At 39.5% G+C, this 19061-nt stretch overlaps 1 protein-coding gene and 1 long non-coding RNA gene across 3 annotated transcripts in view; one reads left to right on the plus strand and one right to left on the minus strand.

Annotated features, from left to right (window-relative positions):
- The window catches only part of LOC103231704 (uncharacterized), a 62644-nt gene extending 47113 nt beyond the window's left edge, over nt 1–15531 (plus strand). For both annotated transcript variants that reach the window (XR_005236381.2, XR_496983.3), the window contains 4 exons: nt 9542–9609; nt 10980–11092; nt 11980–12091; nt 12206–15531. This is a non-coding gene — a long non-coding RNA (uncharacterized lncRNA). The remainder of the gene's footprint in view (nt 1–9541; nt 9610–10979; nt 11093–11979; nt 12092–12205) is intronic.
- The window catches only part of PHEX (phosphate regulating endopeptidase X-linked), a 224096-nt gene that overhangs the window by 48575 nt on the left and 156460 nt on the right, over nt 1–19061 (minus strand). Inside the window, exon 15 of the mRNA XM_007991285.3 lies at nt 10599–10657. Coding sequence (XP_007989476.1) covers nt 10599–10657 — 59 coding nt within the window. The remainder of the gene's footprint in view (nt 1–10598; nt 10658–19061) is intronic.

A 19061-nucleotide genomic window follows, 5' to 3' on the forward strand; every position in this document is an offset into this window, starting at 1 on the left:
AAGAGAAACAATCCCCCAACTAGTGAAAGAGCAGCATGGGTGAGGAGATGATATAATAATGATTATTCTAACAAATTTATATCATACCCTTAACCTTTTCTGTGTGTGTTCATGTATATCATCTCATAGCTATTTTTTATTTATTTTTTATTTTATTTTATTTTTTTTGAGACAGTCTCATTCTGTCACCCAGACTGGAGTACGGTGGCATGATCTCAGCTCACTGCAACCTCCGCCTCCTAGGTTCAAGTGATTCTCATGCCTCAGCCTCCCGAGTAGCTGGGATTACAGGCACTGGCCACCATGCTCAGCTAACATTTGTATTTTTAGGAGAGACAGGGTTTCACCACGTTGGCCAGGCTGGTCTTGAACTCCTGGCCTCAAGTGATCCACCCACCTCAGCCTCCCAAAGTGCTGGGATTACAGGCGTGAGCCACTGCACCCGGCCTATCGCATGACTGTAATTCTCACATTTCCTATCCAGTTTTGAACAGTGTAGTGTGACGATAAACAGGATGCAATCAGATAAACTGGGTTATACTCCCAGTCCTGCAATTTGCTAGTTGTGCAGTCTTTTGCAAGTTACATCACCACTCTGAGCTTCAGTTTCTTCTTCTGTAAAATGAGCCCATAATGCCAAGTTTATAGAACTACTGTGAAGATTAGAGATAACATACATTAAAGTAACTGGCAAAATACTTGGCATATTAATGGTTTCTCAGCAAAGTGTAGCTGCACAGAACAGTTATAATCTCTATTTGATGGAAGTCTTGTAAAGCCCTAGTGGAAAAGTTAGAAAATTACAGTAGTCCCCTGCCTTGTCCTTGGGGGATGTGTTCCAAGACCCCTGGTGGATACCTGAAACCTCATATAGTACCAAACCAATACACACACGTACACAATGCACAAATTTATTTTTCCTCCACAACTTCATGTATAGAAGATTTGTTCTTACTGTAGATCTTAGCAACCTCAGTATATGATTTCTTTTTAAATTTCCTTAAGTGGAGAACTTTCACCTTCGCACTGAAAGGAAGCTTCTCTTTGGCATACCTGAATTGCCAGCATCACTACTCTTATGCTTTGGGGCCATTATTAAGTAACATAAGGGTTACTTGGGCACAAGCACTGTGACAGTTGATCTGATAACTGAGACAGCTACTAAATGACTAACAGGCAAGTAGCATATACAGCATGGATACACTGGACAGAGAGGTGATTCACGTCCCAGACGGCACAGAGCTGGACAGCAAGAGATTTCATCATGCTACTCAGAATGGCACGCAGTTTAAAACTTAGGAATTGTTTACTGCTGGCATTTTCTACTGAATATTTTCAGAATTTGGTTGCCCCTAGGTAACTGAAACAATGAAAAGCAAACCCATGGATAAGGGAGGATCACTGTGCTATCTGCATTATCATTATGCAGTTATTTGAGAATCATCTCCTAGAATTTGATGTATCCACTTCCTATCCTCCTCACCCCTGTCATTGCCTAAGTTTAGGCCCTCCCCGTCCTTCTCTTGAGTCATTTCCAAAACTCCTAACTGGTCTTAGTGGCTGCAATCTGTCCCTCTCCAGGCCATGATCTCTAATATTAGGATTAAGGAAGTTGATATGGTTTGGCTGTGTTCCCACCCAAATCTCATCTTGAATTGTAGCTCCCATAATTCCCACATGTTGTGGGAGGGACCCAGTGGGAGGTAATTAAATCATGGGGGCAGGTTGTTCCCATGCTGTTCTCATGATAGTGAGTAAGTCTCATGAGATCTGATGGTTTTATAAATGGGAGTTCCCCTGCATACACTCTCTTGCCTGCCACCATGTAAGGCATGCCTTTGCTGCTCCTTCTCCTTCCACCATAATTGTGAGGCCTCCCAGCTATGTGGAACTGTGAGTCCATTAAACCTCTTTCCTTTATAAATTACCCAGTCTTGGGTATGTCTTTATTAGCAGTGTGAAAACAGACTAATACAGAAGTAAAACTTAAGTTATTTGTGCCCCACTCCCCCGACAAAAACTATACTAGCTCTCTCTGGCCCATTCTTTGACACGACCCACAAAGCCTTCCTTCTGCATATCATCTCCCATTATTCCCTTTGCTGTCTCTTCCACCAGTGGAAGCTGTACCCCAGCAATTGTGGCCATCTCACAGCCTGTTCTGTGCTATGTTCTGCCATGTCTGCTGCCTTTGCATCAAACAACAGTGCTTCTTCCTGAATGCCCTAATCTCACTTCTCTGCCCAGAGAAATTTCTTTTTCTTTCCAAAGTCCACTCAAACATCAGTTTCATTGGAAATCCAATCTTGACTCCCCAAGGCTTAACTGCCCCTCCACTGTGGCTCCCAGAATGCATTGCACACCCTTCCGTTGCACACTCACCATGATGTCCTCTAAATGACCTGGTAACAAGTCTCTCTCTCCCAGCTCCTCAAAGGCAAGGACTAATAGCTAATGTTTATTGAGTGCCTACTATGAACCATACTCTATGCCAAGCATTATATTCATATATATACACATATATAAAATAGTAGTAACCATCCTATAGGATTAAGATTAAATGATATTATATATAATATTAACATATAGAAGTTATATATAATTTAATATATAGTTATATATTACATATTGATATATATTATATAAATATTATATATTATATGTATAATTTATAATATATAAATGTATATTATTAGATATAATTAACATTTATTATTATATATTAATATTATATATTATATATCTAATATTAGATATAAAATATACTAGATAGCATTAGATATTATAATATATAGTATCATTTAATCTTCACAACAACCCTATAGGATGGTTACTACTATTATCTCCATTTTACTGATAATTAAACTGAAGCTTAAAGATGTTAAGTAACTTGCCCAAGGTTGCAAGTTATTAGTGGCCAAGCCAAGATTCAAAATCAAACTGTCATACTTCAGAGCTCACACTCTTAATCACTACACCACACAATGTTATATACCCTCCTACCAAACTCAGTTAGCACCTGGGCATGCTCTAATAGCTTTATCAGTTACCTCTTGCTGTGTAACAAATCATCCCCAGACATAGTTGCTATCTCCCCATCTCTCTGGGTCAGGAATTTGGAAACAGCTAATTTGGGTGGTTCTGTATCAGTGTCTCGGAGGTTGCAGCTAAGATGTCAGCCTGGGCCACAGTCATCTGAAGGCTTGGCTGTCCTGGGGATCTACTTCCAAGATGATGCACTCACATGGTGCTCCTAATGGGCAGGGGGCCCCAGTTCCTTCACATGTGGACCTCTCTGTGAGCTCCCTGAATGCCCTCACAATGTGGTGGTTGACTTCCTCCAGAGTGAACAATCCAAAAAACATGACCCAGCCTCAGAAGTCGTAGTCTAGAATTTCCCATAGCATCCTATTAGTTACCATGGTGAGCCTTACTCAGTGTGGCAGGGGACTAGACAGGGGCACGAATACCAGGAAGTGAAAATCACTGGGGCCTTATCAAGTGAAAAAGTGGAAAAAAATTACTAAGAATTGCTCTGAGTGTCAGGATCTCTTTTAGGTAATGAGAAATTTGGATGAGGTGACCACTAAGTTTCTTTCTAGCTCTAAAAGCAATGGAAGATTACTCTCAATTTCTATATATTAGCCTTATTTTCCCATGTCCCCAAATGGAACATCAAGTGGATTCAAAGATTTAATTTCATTACATTCCAAGAGAAGCCACAGGTGAGTATTTGCTAACTTAACTTTTACTTTATGGTTTCAGGTAGAGCCAATGAAGTATGAGAAATTCTCCCAGTTTGAAACACAGTTATATCCTTAACAGCAAAACAAATCTATGTTTGATTTCCAGATTAATTCCATAATTTGATGCCAGCATAAGCCCAGCCTCTGGACAAAGGCTTATCTTCTTTAGCAGAATATCTGTGATTAAACTGAGGGAAAAAAATCCCTTGTGTATAACAGCAAAGATAATAAAATCATTGGTTTTAGCCCTTAGGCCATGCTTGTTTTCAAGCCAAGATCTTATCTGTTTAAAATACTTCTTTAACTTGATTTGAGATGTACGAAAATACAAACTAAATACTTAAATGAGGTGCTTTTCAAATATTCATTGATATTGAATACTTAAAATGAATTTTCTTCTAAAGATCAATCTATGTTAGTAGAAATGAAAACCAAATATGAGCTGTTCACTCTTCCCACCACTACCACTACCTGAATAGATCCAAAGAACCATGGAAGCTGAGTCAGAACACTCCTCAATGGCACACTGGAGCCCATTCTCTCAAAGCATGCTACTCTAGGGGCTGGCAAACTGCAGCCTTGCCACCTGTTTTGTAAATAAAGTTTTACTGAAACACAGCCAGGCTCATTGGTTTATGAATTGTCTATGGCTGCCATGGCAGAGTTGAGAAATTACAACAAAGACAGTATGGCTTGCAAAGCCAAAAATATTACTATCTGGCAATTTACAGAAAAAGTTTGCCAATCCCTGGTCTATACCTCTAGAGACTTAGCCTGAGGCAACCTATTATTAGCTCAAGATGTCCATGCATACTATATGCTGTTCCAAACATTTTTATGGAGAAAAGGAGCAGTCTTCCCATTTATTTTGCGGTATCTCTTAACATACAGTAAAAGCATAAAGTTTTGTTGTTGTTAAAGATAGGATCTTGCTCTGTCACCCAGGCTGGAGTACAGTGCCATAATCATAGCTCACTGCAATCTCAAACCCCTAGGCTCAAGCAATCCTCCCACCTTAGCCTCCAGAGTAGCTGGGACTACAAGCGCATGCCACCATACCCGGCTAATTTTTTGTTGTTTTTTTGTAGACACAAGGTCTTGCTGTATTGCCCAGGCTAGTCTCGAACTCCTGGGTTAAAGCAATCCCCCCACCTTGGCCTCCCAAAGTGCTGGGATTACAAGCGTGAGCCACCATACCCAGCCAGACACAAATCTTAATGATAGAACACAGTGAGTTTTTACTCTTGTATCACCTGTGTAACCACCTCTGAGATCAAGATAAAGAATGTGTCACACACCTCCTCTCAGTCAATACCCCCAACAAAGGTAGTCATTATTTTACTTCTATCATATAGATTTATTTGCCTGTGCCTGAACTTTATACACATGGAACAGAACAGTATTTAGTCTTATACCTGGCTTCTTTTACTCAGCATTTAGTCAGTGGCATGCATACATATTATAATGTGGAACAGTTCATTTTTTCATGGCTGTATAAGATTCAATTATAAGAATATACCACAACTTATTTACCTCTTCTGTTGATGGACACTAGGTTTTTTCCAGGTTTCTGCTGTTATGAATAAAGCTGCTCTGATCACTCCTGTACATGTTTTTTGATAGGCATACAGATCTGCTTATTTTATTGGGAGTGGAATTTCTGTGTAATAGGAGATATCAACAAACTGTCAAACACTTTTCCAAATTGGTTGTGCCTTATTAATATTCAAAAATGTTGTTTGAATATATATCTTTTTTTTTGAGACAGAGTCTTACTCTGTCGCCCAGGGTGGAGTGCAGTGGCGCAATCTTGGCTCACCGCAACCTCTGCCTTTTAGGTTCAAGTGATTCTCCTGCCTCACCCTCCTGAGCCTGGCTAATTTTTATATTTTAATAGAGATGAGGTTTCATCATGTTGGCCAGGCTGGTCTCAAACCCCCAACCTCAGGTGATCCACCTGTGTCAGCCTCCCAAAGTGTTGGGATTACAGGCGTGAGCCACCATGCCCAGCCTAGGATCTCTTGAGGGCAAAAGTTTGAAATAATCCCCCCTGCCAATCTTTATATTTTGCTGTTTGTCCTGTGACACAATGGTTATCGCAGGGATTCCTGGCATGCCAGGTTTAGATATACAAGCCCTGAGCTTGGCAATGTGCTGGCACTTTACAAATTCATCTCATTAAATCCTCCCCTAAACCCTATGGGCTAGATAGCCTCAACATGTAGCAGACAGGACAATAGGGGTCTGGAAGGATAAAAACCTCAACTAAGGCCATACAAACTAGATCTCCGATTAATGTTCTTACCTTGCCCCTCTGAAAAGCAGCGAGATCAGTGTCACAGTTATCACAAAGTTAGGGTTAAGCACCAATCATCTCAGATCTTTGTTTTCCTCTTTAACCACCTTATTCAAATATAATTAAATTTGATGACAGCTACTGAGTATAACTCCTTGTACAGCAGATTTAAATCATTATAATTTCACACTATGCTCCATGTCTAGAGATGTTGCTACCCAGCTTGACAAGGGAAGAAAAATAAGAAGTTGTAACCACCCTGTAAAAATCTAACATTGAAAGATGGCCACAAATCATAGGGTTCCACACAAAGGCATGGATTTGAAAAAAACAAAAAACAAAAAACAAAAAACTACAGGTTTTTCTATTTTCTACTCAAGTCTGTATTGCATGCAGAAGCAGATTTAAGTGGCATAAATCAGAAAGTGATAATGGGAACTGAATGAAATTGTCATAAATCACGTTACTAAGTATAGTTACATCTTAGATGTAAAACCCAATTAAACAGATGGCCACATGCTGTCAGAATCAGCCCCTAATCAATAAAGATGTTCATTTTAGAGAATCACCTCAATTTTTCACTTCTTCAGTGAAGCAAAAAGAAGGCAGTTGTAGGGTGGGGGAAGTCCCAGGAAACCCAGTGGGGAAATGTGTAAGAAGAAACTCCACCTGTCTTAATTTGTAGTCCGGAAAATCAGAAAGGAGAGAGGGGAAAATAAAACTCCCCCAAAGGATTCCTTGTCATCTTGCCTGAGAATATAATTTACAATGAGAGCAAGCACTGGTCATTAGGAAAACAGAAACAGCTTGAATCTCTTAATTAAAATACTGTTTCAAATTGTTCATGTTGAAAACCCCTCTGCCCATGAGCTTCCATGAAACCATTGGTTTACCCTGAAATGGCTTCTTCCTCAGTAAACCTCTGATAGGATTAGCCCTTCACAGGCAAGAAAAAGGCTGAGCAGAGGCAAACCCTGGAGATGGAACTATTATTAGACACACTTAAGTACCCTAAGGAGTAGTAAGCCTTCAGTGACATTTTAAAGTGGATGCGGAAACATTGGCTTTTCTTGCATAAGAGCTGATCTCTTACACTCGCTAGACTGGTGAAAATTAAGTCTACCAATGCCAAGAGCTGATGAAAATGAGGAACAACAGAAACACTTCTGTATTTTGGAACACCAGCTTTGGAAAACATTTGATGTTATCTGGTAGATAACTTCTTCCCTATCAGCCAATAATTCCATTCCTGGGTGTATACCCTCACTTGTTTCAAGAGACAGTCACAAGAATATGCAGAGCAGCACTGTTCATAAGCAAAAACCTGGGTGTGGGGACACATAGGCTGGACAATAGAAGAATAAACAATTTGGGGGTATAGTCATGAAATATTATACAGCAGTGAACATGAAAACAGCCTACCATCACATGCTACACGGACAAATCCTACAAACATATTGACTGAAAAAACACAGTTGTTTAAGATTGCATACAGTAAGATACCATTTTTACTATACTAAGAAACAAGTAAAAATAAACTACATATTGTTTAGGGATACCTATATAATTAAAGTTTCATTTAAAAAACAAAGCAAAAAAAATGATAAACCCTCACATGAGAAGACTGTTACCTCTGTGGTTAGTGGGAGGGATGGTTCCCGATTGGGTGAGGGCATCATAGGCACATATTAATTTTGTCATGTTTTCATATATTCTTTATAACCTATATGTGCCAAAATGCTACATATGTTCTTTCACATGTACCAAATATTAGACAATAAAACGTTTTTAAGTGAATAATCTAAACGATTTCTATTTCCCAAGAGAATATTGTAAATGTGATTATAATTAATAATATATTAAATTATAAGTATTAGTTATAATTAATAACTCAAATATCATAAGTTCCCATATAACATATGCAATTTAGTTCTCAAGTTGGCATTTAGGACCTTAAGAAAGCAATGGTAGCTTAGTGATAATGAATATTTATATAGTAAGAAGTGACATTCAAAATATTTAACAACTTACTTGGTTATGTAAATTAACGTATAAATAAAAAAATCCCGCCATCTGCTTGTCTGTCTTCTTTCTGTTCATTTCTCTCTCAGACCCAAGTCGGGCAGAGACTGCTATTCCTAACAGTGGCCACACGATGGCGGCTCTAAGAAGATCTGCCAGCTAGTAGTGGGCAGCCACAGCCTTCGGGCTGTCCCCTCTGACCAGAGTCCTGTAGGAACAACGGCCAGTATGGAGGACCCACGGCAGACTGGCTGACTGGCCAGAGGGAAGGCAGGACGCCTCCCTGGGGAGGTGGCCTGGCCTTTGAATAAAGATTTGAAGGCAATGGGAGCATAAACCAGGCAGGTCACTTGGGGGGAAGTTTTCCAAGAGAAAGCGAACCCCCGGTATAAATATCCCCAGAGCAGAGCGTGTCAGATGTGCTCTACAAACACGAAGGAGGCCAGTGTGGCTGGAACAGGAGGAGGGAGGAAGAGGGAGAGTGGCAGGAGTTACGGGCAGGAAGATAACAGACCTTAAGGCCATTATAAATAATTTGGTTCTTTCTCTGAGTGAGATGGGATGTTGATAAAAGCTTTTGAGCAAAGAACTGACATGATATGATTGTAAAAAGTCTTAAAATTGCTACAATATTATATTTAGAATAGACTGAAGGGGGGTAAGAACAAAGCAAGGGAAGCCAATGAAGAATCTATTCCCATAATCCAGGTGGGAGATAGTAGTGGTATGAACAAGGGTGGTAAATTCCATCCCCTACATTCAACACCATAGAAATGTGATTAAAACCATGAGATTAGATGTTATCACCAAGCAAGTGAGCAAAGATGGAGAAAAGAGAACAGAAAAGGTGCAAGGACTGAGCCTTGGGGCATGCCATCATTAAGAGATATAGGAGATGAGGAGAAACCAGCAAGGATTTCAGCAGGAGTTGCCCACCTTCCCCAAGACAAGCCACCACCAACCAGAATTTCATGTTTGTCATTCTCATGAATGTCTTTACACTTACACTGCAAATGGATGGACCGCCAAACAATGTGTAGAATTGTTCTGCATGAGTTTCAACTTTATTTATATCATATATCATACTTGATATATTTTCCCAAGTTGTATTTTTCTGCACAACCTAATACTTGTGAAATTCATCCATGTTAATATATATTGCTCATTTTTCACTGCTTTATGGTATTCCTTTGTGTGAATATGCCACATTTGACTCATCTTCCTGCAGAGGAATACGTAGGTTATTTTGCTTTTTCTAGTATTATAAATACTGTTATGAGCATTTTCGCTTGGGCTTCTTTATGCCTTGTGCAGGAGTTCTCTAGGGTAGCTGTTCCCAAACTTTAGCATGTATTAGGTTGTAGGTTTTATGGCACCAGATTTCTGAGCTCCACATCCAAAGTTTGATCAATAGATCTAAGGTAGGGCCTGGGAATTTGCATTTCTAACAAGATCCCCCATGATGCTATTACTGCAGGTCCAAGGACCACATTTCAAGAATCACAGCACTAGAGCACATTCCAGGAGCAAAGGTCATGGTCACAGGTATGCATGGACATCTGCAGCTTTTTGAGATATTGTCAAATTGCCCTGCAAAGTGGATGAGCCAATCTATCTTGCCACCAGCAATGAGTGTGTGTCCTTATTGCCAAGGTTGGATGCTGTCAGACTTTTTATTTGTGCCAAACAGATCTTAATAATGTTTTAAGGCCAGGTGCAGTGGCTCACACCTCTAATCCCAACACTTTGGAAGGCCAAGGTGGACAGATCACTTGAGGCCAGGAGTTTGAGACTAGCCTAGCAAACATGGCAAAACCCCATCTCTACTAAAAATACAAATAAAAAAAATGTAGCTGGGCATGGTGGTGCACACCTGTACTCCCAGCTACTCAGGAGGCTGAGGCACAAGAATAACTTGAACCTGGGAGGCAGAGGTTGCAGTGAGCCAAGATCACACCACTGAACTCCAGCCTAGGTGACAGAGGGAGACTTGTCTTGAAAAAATAATAAAAATAATAATTTTTAAAATTTATCATGGTATTTTAAATTACATATACCTGATACATGTAAGTAGAAAACCTCAAGACATAACTTTCTAGCGTTAATAAGAATATTTCCAAGCTTCTTTCTTACATACAGATGGTCCTCTCAGGTTCTACAATCTGCTCAGTTACCTGCTGTTTTCCCCACCAATCCTAGGAACGAACAAAATGGTATGGACAAAATCAGTAATGCCATTATGAGAGGAAAGTGGAAACTTGCTCCTTTTCATGGCAAACTTCATTATGGTTTAATTTGGTTTACTGTAGTTGATTTTTTTTCAATCAATGGTGACATAAAGCTTTAAAAAAAAAACTAGTAAGGTGAAGAGAGTGAGGAAAATTTGGCATATGGGTAGGAAAACAACCTTCCTTCACCAGCATACCCTGCCACTTTTGGGGGAAATAAGGAATGCCTTACCCTCCATCATAGTCATGGAAAAGTTCCTTCCATTTTATACCAGATTACCAAGGAGACAAGGAACCAGTACTCACGGATCTGGTTGGTGGATGCACTGTAGAAGGCATTGACGGTCGTTGGATTTGTAAACCACCTGTAGAAAAAGAAACAAATGCCAGAGAGTAATCATCATTATACAGGCAGGAGGGAAGCAAAGACAAACACAGCATGGCTGGGTTTATTAGCAGATAACCACGGAACAATGGGGATGTTGGACATGAGGGGAAATTATTCCCTCAGTTTAGGGTGACTGTACTGCTCAATGAACAATCTCATCCTAAATTGAACACGGCTCAATGAAAATATATTAACAAGCACAGTTATTTATTGTTACTAACTTAACAGAATAAAAAAGTCAGCATACCAGTGCTTTTGAAAAAGGTTTTTTTTTTGTTTGTTTTTTTTTATACTTTAAGTTCTAGGGTACATGTGCATAACGTGCAGGTTTGTTACATATGTATACATGTGCCATGTTGCTGTGCTGCACCCATCAACTCATCAGCACCCATCAACTCGTCATTTACATCAGGTATAACTCCCAATGCAATCCCTCCCCCCTCCCCCCTCCCCATGATAGGCCCCGGTGTGTGATGTTCCCCTTCCCGAGTCCAAGTGATCTCATTGTTCAGTTCCCTCCTATGAGTGAGAACATGCGGTGTTTGGTTTTCTGTCCTTGTGATAGTTTGCTGAGAATGATGGTTTCCAGCTGCATCCATGTCCCTACAAAGGACACAAACTCATCCTTTTTTATGGCTGCATAGTATTCCATGGTGTATATGTGCCACATTTTCTTAATCCAGTCTGTCACCGATGGAAAAAGTTTTAATGAGAAATTCTAGAATCTAAAGGGCGCTCCCTGAAATGGAAACACAGCAAGTATATATTTGCCAGGCCCTGTTCAATGGGTTGAATGGACAACTGTGTTTCTATGCTGCATCACCTCTGGCCTGTCCTTTAAAAAGCTCTGGATTGGTGACAGCACAGAGGTTCATTTAAAGAAAGATGAATAAAGTCCAACTACGCTACCCAGAGGGTCTGCCTGCTCCAGTGGAAAGTGTACTGCCTCTATCACTAACTAGCTGAATTGTGTGGGAAGAGTCACCTACCTTCCTGGGCTTTAGTTTTAGCTATAAAATTAAGGCATTGCATTAGGACATCTTAAGGATCCCTTCTATCTAAGAGGAGTCTACACCCAAATCTTAAATGCACAATAGGTTACTTGGATCAGCAGTCAGCAAATTTTTTTTCTGTAAAGGGTGAGATCATAAATATTTTAGGCTTTACAGGCAAAGAGGCAAAATCAAGGATATTACGTAGGTACTTAAGAGCAAATTGTCCACAGATTTTATTGATGAAATTCAAAAAATAACAATAGTAATCAAGTGCAATTATTTCTTTTTTTTTTTTTTCTTTCAGAGACAGGGTTTTGGCATGTTGGCCAGGCTGGTCTCAAATTCCGGACCTCAAGTGATCCGCCCACTTCAGCCTCCCAAAGTGCTGGAATTACAGGCGTGAGCCACCATGCCCAGCTGAGTACAATTATTTCTACTACAGGCCTATTAATGAAAATAATGGAATTATTTTGGGGTGAGATAACATTTTGCTTAATTGGGGTTCTAAGTTATGCTTATCCAATTTGCAGGTTCCTCAAAAAACTAAAAATGGAGCTACTATATGATCCAGCAGCCCCACTGCTGGGTACATACCCAAAGAAAGAAAGTAACTGATGAGATATCTGCACTCCCATGTTTGTTGCAGCACCGTTTGCAATAGCCAAGATTTGGAAGCAACCTAAGTGTCCACCAACAGGTGAATGGATAAAGAAAATACGGTACATATACACAATGGAGTACTATTCAGCCAGAAAAAAAGAATGAGAGCCTGTCATTTGCAACACATGGATGGAACTGGAGATCATTATGTTAAGTGAAATAAGCCAGGCACAGAAAGACAAACATTGCATGTTCTCACGTATTTGTGGGATCTAAAAACCAAAACAATTGAAATCATGGAGATAGAGAGTAGAAGCATGGTTACCAGAGGCTGGGAAGGGCGGCAGGGGAATCGGGGAGAAGTGGGGATGGGTAATGGGTACAAAAAATATATAGTTAGAAAGAATGAATAAGATCTAGTATTTGATAGCACAACAGGGTGACTATAGTCAATAATAACTGTACATTTTAAAATAACAAAAATAATATAAGTGGTGTTTGTAACACAAAGGAAATGCTTGAGGGGATAGATACTCCCATTTTCCATGATGTGATTATGCATTGCAGGCCTGTATCAAAATATCTCATGTACCCCATAAATATTTATAACTACTACATACCAACAAAAATTATTTTAATTAAAAAACAAAAACAAAAAACCAAATGAAGTTAGGGCTTCCCCATCATCAAACCAACTGCAAACATTTATCTCTAAAAATTATTCTTAGCTCACGGGCCATACAAAAACAGGCAGCAGGTGAGATTTAGCCCACAGGCATAGTGGCCAACCCCTTACTTAGATGGTTGTAAGTTTCAGTGACTGCTTGTTATGATTAAAACCAAGCAATTCATCTTAAGCTAAATTACTAAAAATAAACTCATAAGCCCAGCAGTGGTATGCAAATATAGTTCCAGCTACTTGGGAGGCTGAGGCAGGAGGACTGCCTGAGCCCAGAAGTTCGAGTCTAAAAAAATAAAAAAGGAAAGAAAGAAAAAAATATGTGTATAAATCTCTTCCTAGAACAATTGTTTTACTCATTTATCTCTAATAAAATAATTATGTCAGACTAACAAATTAATTTATGTCAGGTTAATATGAAACTAATGCGAAATCCAATTGTTGACACTAGTTGATAAACTCATACCTTCTCCCCAACTATAAAGAAGTCTAAGAATATGTCATTCTGTTTTCATTGTCCTTATTTTTAGCTAACATTCACTGAGCACTTACTATGTCCTAAGCACCTTCTATTCATCAGTTTTTTCCCACGGCAACGTAGGAATTATTAGCCCATTTCACAGATGAGGATAATGAGACTTAGGAGCATTATGTACTTGTACAAGGCCTGGTCTGACTTCAAACCAGTTCTCCTAAGCATTATATTATACTGTAGACATTACTGGAAATCAAGGAAGAGTGCCTCCTCTCTTCAAAACCAAAACCTAGACATATTTCCATAAAATGCATATTCTTTTCCTTCAAATTTAGGGTATTTCAATGAAGCCCTAGTGTTTAACATAAACTTGCTGGTTGGCCTACTTTCCTGAGGAAACAGTGAATGGGAAAGCACCTCTATTGACCTAACTTGGCTACCTGTAGTAGGTAAAGTTATGGCCAAGTCCTAATCCCTGGATCCTATGAACATGTTACATCACATAGTAAGGACTTTACAGGTATAATTAAGCTTAAGGACTTTAAAATAGAGAGATTATCCTGGATTATTCAGGTAGGCTCAATCTAATCACAAGCCCTTAAAGCAGACAACCTTGTCTGACTGGAATCAGAGAGATGCAACAGAGGAGGAAGTCGGAGGAGCCACTGCAGAGCAAGAAGGCAGGGATAGTCTGGGGTGAGAAGGATTTGACACTCTGCTGGCTTAAGATGTAGGGGCAATGTATGACGACTGGATAAAGCCTTCTGAGAACAAAGAGTAGCTTCCAGGCAATAGCCAGCAAGAAAGTAAAGACCTTACCCCTACAACCAGAAAGAACTGGATTCTGCCAACAACCTGAATCCCCTTGGAAGGGGATTCTTCCCAGAGCCTCCCCATAAAAGTCCAGCCGGCTGACACTCTTAATTTCAGCCTTACGAAATCCAAAGCAGAGAAACAACCAAACTAACCCCAGACTTCTGACCTAGAGAACTGTGAGATAATAAATCTGCGTTGTTTTAAGCTGCTAAGGTTTTAGGAGTTTGTTACGGTAGCAATAGGAAACTAATACACTATCCTAAGAACTCAACATTTCTAAGTCAAGAGGGGAAAATCCAGGTGGGTGCCTTGGCTTCTAAATAACATTGGACTGAATCATAATATATACAAAAGATAATGTGTATTCCTAGAGCTTGTCCCTTCTCTTTTTGTTCTTCCCAACTCCCCTCTCTTTAAAATAACAAACTTTTAAAACATTCAGGTAACGGCTATGCAGGGAAAATGTTCCCAACTGCTGGTAGACAAAGGTAGACAAAGCAAACCAAACAACCAATCTCTGAAACAAGAACTTAATGGGGCTTCTGAAGCTTCAACAAGAATAACGAAAACATCTTATTTCAGACACATGATCTTACCATTCCTGAGCTCCCAGGGCTCTTATTGACTCTAGGGCACATTTGGAGCCTTGATAATACCCAGAGCTGATATTAAGCAGCTGCACCAGTAGATCCTACCAGTTGTTGATGCTGTTATTTCTTCTATTTGTTCAGGGCCCATGCCAAACCAGCTGTTAAGCATTTTGTATATCTCCCGTATTACATCCAAGTTTATTATATATTTAGTTTTACTATTCTCTAATGTAAGGCTATACGTGCTAGTTTTAATATGTGTTTGTGAACTTTTTTACACTCCTCCCATGAAGAGATGGAATCCAAATTCCTCTCCCCTTGATTATGGGTTAGCCTTAGTGACTCACTTCTAAAGAATAATATGCAGCAGGAATGACAGTGTGACTTCCAAGGCTCGGTAATTAAAGGTGATACAACCTCCCCCTGATGCATACAAGCACACCCTCCCTCCCTCCCTCTTTCCCAGAAAAGCTGCTCTTTGAAGTTTCTATATCAATCAACATGCTGTAAGGAAACCCAACATACATGAAGAGGCCATATGTAGATATTCTAGTCAACAGTCAGCATCAACCATTAGCCATATGAGAGAGGTAGCCTTCCGTATGACACCAGCCCCAGCCACTATCTGGAACTACATGAAAGACCACAAATGGCCAGGTGCAGTGGCTCACACCCGTAATCCCAGTGCTTTGGGAGGCTGAGATGGGCAGATCACCTGAAGTCAGGAGTTTGAAACCAGCCTGGCCAACATGGTGAAATGCTGTCTGTACTAAAACTACAAAAATTAGCTGAGCTTGGTGGCGGGCACCTGTAATCTCAGCTACTCAGGAGGCTGAGGCAGGAGAATCACTTGAACCTGGGAGACGGAGGTTGCAGTGAGCTGAGATCACACCAATGTACTCCAGCCTGGGTGACACAGCAAGACTCTGTGAAAAACAAACAAACAAACAAAAAACAAAAACAAACAAACAAAAAAACCCCACCAACAAGAACCATGCAGCTGAGCCTAGTGATCCCCAGAACCATGAGAGAGAAAAATAATTACTGCTGTTTCAATAATCTAAATTTGGGGGAGGTTTGTCACACAGCAATAGATAAATGGAGTGCTGAAAAGTTGGCTATCCACAGACTAAGTCCAACCCAATGGGCTGAATCTTCCCAGAAACCTGTTTTGCTTGCCGAACACAATGGCTTAGCAAACGATTGAATTGGAATTTCTTTAAGTGGTGTGTGTAGTTACTAGTTTTCCACAGTCTCCACCACTCCCTGTTGTTTACACCCATGTAGGTCAACCATTTGTTAACTGGCTGGCCCCTGAAGGCATCTGAGTTTGCAGAGCTTATCTCCCAACAAGATTTTAAGTTGTTTATGGGCTTTGACTGCTGGTTGGCCTACTTTCCTGAGGAAACAGTGAATGGGAAAGCACCTCTATTGACCTAACTTGGCTACCTGTAGTAGGTAAAGTTATGGCCAAGTCCTAATCCCTGGATCCTATGAACATGTTACATCACATAGTAAGAAGGACTTTACAGGTGTAATTAAGCTTAAGGACCTTAAAATAGAGAGATTATCCTGGATTATTCAGGTAGGCTCAATCCAATCACAAGCCCTTAAAGCAGACAACCTTGTTTGGCTGGAATCAGAGAGATGCAACAAAGGAGGAAGTCGGAGGAGCCACTGCAGAGCAGGAAGGCAGGGATAGTCCGGGGTGAGAAGGATTTGACACTCTGCTGGCTCTAAGATGTAGGGGCAATGTATGACGACTGGATAAAGCCTTCTGAGAACAAAGAGTAGCTTCCAATTGGACAACACATTGCTGTCCAAATGGTATGTGCTGAACAGAAGATCACAAATCCATTAAAATGAATTTATTGCTATGTATACATCCACTTGAATAAACACAGAATATCATTCAAGTGCTTTAAATTCTTCTTACTATGTCTTTAGGGTGCTTCTGCAGTCTGTGTTTGAGAAAGGATTTGGTGGATAAGGTAGGGAGAGGTCTCATAGAAATTTCAAATCCCAAAATAATGGAGACGAAATTATACTGGAGAATGAGATACATAAAAGGAATATAATACCAAAATACAAGAATCTGAAGAAAAAGACATTGGTACCCCTATTTCTTTGGACCATATAAAATGGATATACATCAGGCTAAAGTTTTACGTTTTTCTTATCAACTCTTACAGATAGTCTAGGGAATATGGAATGGAAAAGCCATAGTGTATTTATTGCTTTCTTATTAATATCCTACTGATTATATCACTCCCATTCCATGCTATAGATAATGCTTTTGCAAACAAAAGTTCTGGGCAGGAACATAATTTATAAAGACATTTAATATATCTTTACATTTTTTTCAAAAGATAGAGGATTCAAACATGTTTGGTCACAGTAGAATGAGAGTGAGTTAATAGTGAGACTGACTTAAAATAATTTCTGTCAAAGAAGGTGATCCTGAGGGAAAGAAATTACTTTCAACTCAAGCCAAGCAGTAAGTAAATCCTCTATTTTTAAGCAAGCTGATGAAGTGACAATTCTGTGAACCAACCCCTAAATATGTACCTTCAGGGATGGCCAGCCAATTAATTTCATTCTTGCTGACATTTCCCATTGCCTTAGAAACTTCTTAATGCACATTAGTGCAGCTAAAATGGATTCCATGAGAATGAAAGATAAAGGGTCTTTATCTCTTACACCCACAGAGAAGCAAAATGTTATTTCAGGGCTTTGTGAAAATATAATCGTGATGTGCTGTTCAAAGTAAACTAGTGTAGTAGAGCTACTCCAGAATCATCCCCACTCGATTAACTCATGAAGTTTCAGAACTGAAAGATGTCAATTCAAGCCAATGAGTATCATGAGGCTAAAATTCTCTACAATGCCTGAAAAGGAACAGCCAGATGTTTCCTTTAAAAAAAGAAAAGGAATTTACTCATATCCCTTTACTATGCAAAGAAGACCTTAAATTTCTAAATGCTATTTCCCTGAAATAGACATATAGACTGAGGAAACAAGAATTGTAAGCATTGCACTGATTTTCATTTCTGGAGAACTTTTCCCAAAAGTTAACCAATTTAATACCCTTGTGAAAGAGCTATTTGTTTTTCAGTGACAGAAAAGAAAACCACACAAATCTCAGTTTGCCTAAGCGACAAAGCAGTATATTTCTAAGGCATGAATAAAATATTAGAAATAGTTAAGACCATTAGAATCTGACAATTCATCAGTATCCCAGGATGATGTTAAAGATAACACATTTAGGAGTTTTTCAATTACTAATCCAGGCCTTTCTACACACCTAAATGAATAATGACATTTTGAAATCAAAGAATTAGACTGGCTGTATTGCCAATATGCAGGAGCCCCTGAAAATTCACCAAAAAATTGGTGAAACGCTTCCATTTTCCACAGATTTTTTTTAAAAAAAGAGTTGGAACTGATCTGAAGCAAATATTAAAGGGCAAGATTATACAGATCTGTGACTACCGTATTACATGTAGATGGTCATAGGGATACTGGAAATCATTTGCCGAAGTCATCAGATTTGAGTATTGGATTTAAGAAGTCTAAATCTAAAACTATTGAATAATTTAGATTGGGAATGAAACAGGATAGGTGGACTGAGAAATAATGTGATGACAGGAAAGAACCAAAGACAATGGAGCAAATGGCTTTAAACCATTATCTATCATTTTTCAAAGCAGTTCTAAAGCCTTCTGCTTTTTTCCTTTGTGCTTTTGACTGGAGTCAGTGATAGGTAGGGGAGAGATTCAGCTTTAGGCCTACCTCTTAAAGTCAGTAACCGCCAGTGAATTCTTCAGGTGCATATTATAGGAAGGTTTGAAAGACAGAGATCAGGGATGGCCGGATGGAAACATAAGAGGGAGAAGTGGTAATCATCACTTAAGCCAAGGGAAAGCCCGGGGGCTCAGAGTTTCTAGAAGCCAGTACAGAACAGGGACTTAAAAGGGAGAGTGGCAAGAGACTAGGGAGCATAAAAAGAGCCAGTCGAAGATCGAGAAATCAGAATATTAGCCAAGGTTAAAAAGTGGACCATGAAAAAATATTGTAACCCATGGAAGCCAGGCTTGCAGTTATAATGGCATGAGAAGGTTGACAAATCATTTCTACAAAAACCAAGTATAAAACTAGACAACATTGTCAACAAACAGCCATTTTAGGAATCTGGGAATTGATCAAGGGGGAGCAATAAATTAAGC

This window comes from Chlorocebus sabaeus, chromosome X (assembly GCF_047675955.1).
Source record: "Chlorocebus sabaeus isolate Y175 chromosome X, mChlSab1.0.hap1, whole genome shotgun sequence".
In the NCBI taxonomy this organism is placed as follows: domain Eukaryota; kingdom Metazoa; phylum Chordata; class Mammalia; order Primates; family Cercopithecidae; genus Chlorocebus; species Chlorocebus sabaeus.